Source organism: Erythrolamprus reginae, chromosome 9 (assembly GCF_031021105.1).
Source record: "Erythrolamprus reginae isolate rEryReg1 chromosome 9, rEryReg1.hap1, whole genome shotgun sequence".
NCBI lineage: Eukaryota > Metazoa > Chordata > Lepidosauria > Squamata > Dipsadidae > Erythrolamprus > Erythrolamprus reginae.
Genome location: NC_091958.1, coordinates 49,778,727 through 49,782,855, shown reverse-complemented (window position 1 = coordinate 49,782,855; position 4,129 = coordinate 49,778,727). Strand labels below are relative to the sequence as shown.

Below are 4,129 nucleotides of genomic sequence, written 5' to 3'. Positions count from 1 at the left end.
TGACTGGATTTACCAACCACGTCTGCTGGAAGTTTGTTCCAAGGATCTACTACTCTTTCAGTGAAATAATATTTTCTCATGTTGCCTTTGATCTTTCCCCCAACTAACTTCAGATTGTGTCCCCTTGTTCTTGTGTTCACTTTCCTATTAAAAACACTTCCCTCCTGAACCTTATTTAACCCTTTAACATATTTAAATGTTTCGATCATGTCCCCCCTTTTCCTTCTGTCCTCCAGACTCTACAGATTGAGTTCATGAAGTCTTTCCTGATACAATTTATGCTTAAGACCTTCCACCATTCTTGTATCCCGTCTTTGGACCCGTTCAATTTTGTCAATATCTTTTTGTAGGTGAGGTCTCCTTATCTGGCCAAGACAGAGACCAAGTGTAGCAAAGGCTGCCCAGATTCACTGGGGTCTCCAGGGGCGCTTTTGACGTGATGTTGGAAGAGCCCCTCGACTTCCACAGGTTGGTCAGACACGGTGATTCTCCGACGGAAGTTCTGACCCAGCAAGATGTAGATGAAAGGGTTAAGGCAGCTGTTGGCATAACCCAGGCTGATTGCCACGTTGTAGGCGTAGTAGAACGGCAAGGTGGGCTTGACGGCCAGTTGGATAAGCTGTAGGACATGGAAGGGAGCCCAACACAAGAAGAAGGCCAAGCAGATGGCGATGGCGATGCGTGTCACCCGCTTGATCCGAAGTTGGGTGCCTCTTTGCCTGGTCAGGGCTTCAGAAGATCTGGCCATCTTTAGGAGGATTCTCTGGTAGGCTACGGTGATGACTGCAAACGGGATGGCGAAAGCGAGGAAGAACTGGTAAAGGGTATACCAGTAGATGTCCCACTGAGGGTACGGCAGACGTATCCCGCACCCCAGGAGCTCTCCTGGCAAAGGAATGAGCTGGGCGTACATCCAGACCGGAGTGATACTGAGAAAGGAGAGGCCCCAGAGTACACAAATGACCATGATGGCCAGGGGAGGTTTCCTGAAGCGGGTGGAGGAGAAAGGATAGACTGTAGCCAAGTACCGATCGATGGACATGGCGGTGAGGATGTAAGTGCTGGTGAACTGGCTGTGGGCATCCAAGGCGGTAATGATGGTGCACATTGTCCCTCCGAATTTCCAGCTCCCTTGGCCCAACAGCTGGTGGATGAGGAAGGGCATCCCCAGAAGGAACAAGAGGTCCACCACGGAAAGGTTGACGATGAAGATATCAGGTACGGTGCTGGTGGGCCTGGATTTCTTCAAGACAACGCAGATCACCAGGCTGTTGCCAACGATGCCCACCAGACAGATGATGCCAAAGAGGGTGGACATGATAATGGTTGAATAACTCATGGAGCCGAGGTCACCTGTGAAGAAAGAGAAGGGGGAGAAAAAGGGTACAGTGGTACCTCTACCTAAAACGCCTCTACTTACAAACTCTTCTAGATAAGAACCGGGTGTTCAAGATTTTTTCGCCTCTTCTCAAGAACCGTTTTCCACTTACAAACCTGACCCTCCGAAACTGTAACTGGAAAAGGCAGGGAGAAGCCTCCATGGGGCCTCTCTAGGAATCTTCTGGGAGGAAACAGGGCCGGAAAAGGCAGGGAGAAGCCTCCGTGGGGCCTCTCTAGTAATCTCCTGGGAGGAAACAGGGCCGGAAAAGGCAGGGAGAAACCTCCGTGGGGCCTCTCTAGTAATCTCCTGGGAGGAAACAGGCCCGGACAAGGCAGGGAGAAGCCTCCGTGGGGCCTCTCTAGTAATCTCCTGGGAGGAAACAGGGCCGGAAAAGGCAGGGAGAAGCCTCCGTGGGGCCTCTCTAGGAATCTCCTGGGAGGAAACAGGGTCGGAAAAGGCAGGGAGAAGCCTCCATGGGGCCTCTCTAGGAATCTCCTGGGAGGAAACAGGGTCGGAAAAGGCAGGGAGAAGCCTCCGTGGGGCCTCTCTAGGAATCTCCTGGGAGGAAACAGGGCCTCCACCCTCCCTGTGGTTTCCCCAATCCCACGCATTATTTGCTTTTACATTGATTCCTATGGGAAAAATTGCTGCTTCTTACAAGCTTTTCTACTTAAGAACCCGGTCATGGAATGAATTAAGTTCGTATGTAGAGGTACCGCTGTACTTGAAGTGCCATGTTCAAGAATCCTCAACGAAAGCTGGATCACCAGAACTTGAGATGGCTACTAGTTGCCCCAGATCAGATTTCTTGAACTTTGAATTAGAATAATTTTATTGGCCAAATGTGATTGGACACATAAGGAATTTGTCTTGGTGCATATGCTCTCAGTGTGCATGAAAGAAAAGGTACATTTGTCAAGAATCATGTGGTACAACACTTGATTCTTGACAAAGAATTTGGAGCTACCATTCCATGTTCATGTCACCCCAAAAGAGTGAAAGCATCATGGGGGGCAGGAAAATAACATGGTTGAAATCTTTAACTATATGCAGTCTGCATTGGTTGCCGATCAGTTTCCGGTCACAATTCAAAGTGTTGGTTATGACCTATAAAGCCCTTCATGGCACCGGACCAGATTATCTCAGGGACCGCCTTCTGCTGCACAAATCCCAGCGACCAGTTAGGTCCCACAGAGTGGATCTTCTCCGGGTCCCGTCAACTAAGCAATGTCGCCTGGTGGGACCCAGGGGAAGAGCCTTCTCTGTGGTGGCCCCGGCCCTCTGGAACCAACTCCCCCCAGAGATTAGAACTGCCCCCACCCTCCTTGCCTTTCGTAAACAACTTAAAACCCACCTCTGCCGCCAGGCATGGGGGAATTGAGATCCTCTTTCCCCCTAGGCCTTTACAATTCTATGCATGGTATGTATGTATGTATGTTTGGTTTTTATATTAATGGATTTTTAATCATTTCTAATACTAAATTACTATTGTACACTGTTTTATTGTCGCTGTTAGCCGCCCCGAGTCTCCGGAGAGGGGCGGCACACAAATCCAATAAATAAATAAATAAATAATATTAAGAGCGCAAATAAAGTTCTAAATTAAGGATATCCAAACTTGGCAACTTTAGGACTTGTGGGCTTCAAGTCCCAAAATTTTAGCTAAGGAAGAGGACCTCTACACCCAAGTAAGCCTTAACTCATGAGATACACCTCCTTCCTAGTTATCATTTATTTGCTGCTTTCTCCAGAGTGGTGAATGGGTTGCTATGTTTCTTGGGTTCTAAAGCTAAATTAGGTTAACCACGGTGTATCAGGGACCGTCTTGCATTCGTTTTACACAAACTGTCCAGATGAAAGGACCAAGCAGAATCATTTTGCAATAGCCAGACCAGCATCCAATTCTCCCACATTTACGAGGACAAGCAAGCATTATCTGGGTTGGGTTTGAAAAGCAGATTAAACAGAAACCGAATCCAAATTTGCCTAAGCCTTTCGTGCAAACCACATCATCGCTGGTTTATTCAACAAAGGCGAAAGCCAAAGATGACCTTACCTGGGATAAGTGAAGTCTTTCATCCCCTAATTTTACCTTTAATACACAAATACACAGAGCCTCGATATCTTGGGAATTTAAGAAACGTGAAAATGAATAAAATCTCTGCAGCTAAAGGGAATCACCCAGAAACACCGAAACACGCCACCTTTTGAGATATTTCTCTTACTGGCTATAAAATATTTCTTAGCTATTTTCTGCCTTCATCTCCCTCTCCTCCTCTCCCTCCAGGTTTAAAGATCTAAAAAAAAGTTTGGGATCAACCCCAACCTTCTATTTCCCTTTTTTCTTCCCCGATGTCCCTGCCTCAGCTTACCGTCGGGAGAGAAGGCTTGTCCCAGCTGTGAGATGTTTAGAACCGAATTGGAATCATTCGAGGTCCAGTTGGCTTGAAAATCCATTTTTTCGAGGGAGCGTAGGAAAGCAATTAGATCCCCGGGGTTGGTGGGAAACAAGGCAAGGTGGGATCATGCGGAGATGGGATTCCCCAGGAGATGCTCTCGCGCCTTTCACATTTTTTCTGATTCTTCGAGACGAGCCGTGTTGCTTGTGGCATTAAAGGGGAAACGCAACATATACACAGCCCACTCGCTTCTCTCGACTTTGCTGGCTTTCACGCACTGCCTTCTGCACACACCAATGCTAGCCCCTCTGTGGTGTGCATTTTTGGGGAGGACTTAGCTTCGAAGCGA

At 47.8% G+C, this 4,129-nt stretch overlaps 1 protein-coding gene across 1 annotated transcript; it reads right to left on the bottom strand.

Annotated features, from left to right (window-relative positions):
- Positions 1-322: 322 nt before the first annotated feature.
- Positions 323-3,914, bottom strand: LOC139172286 (melanin-concentrating hormone receptor 1-like). The gene is made up of 2 exons (XM_070761249.1): positions 3,754-3,914; positions 323-1,353 (listed from the first exon to the last, which is right to left on the bottom strand). The coding sequence occupies exons 1-2, from the start codon at positions 3,836-3,838 to the stop codon at positions 362-364; spliced, it is 1,077 nt and encodes a 358-aa protein (XP_070617350.1). The 5' UTR covers positions 3,839-3,914; the 3' UTR covers positions 323-361.
- Between the last annotated feature and the right edge of the window lie 215 nt (positions 3,915-4,129).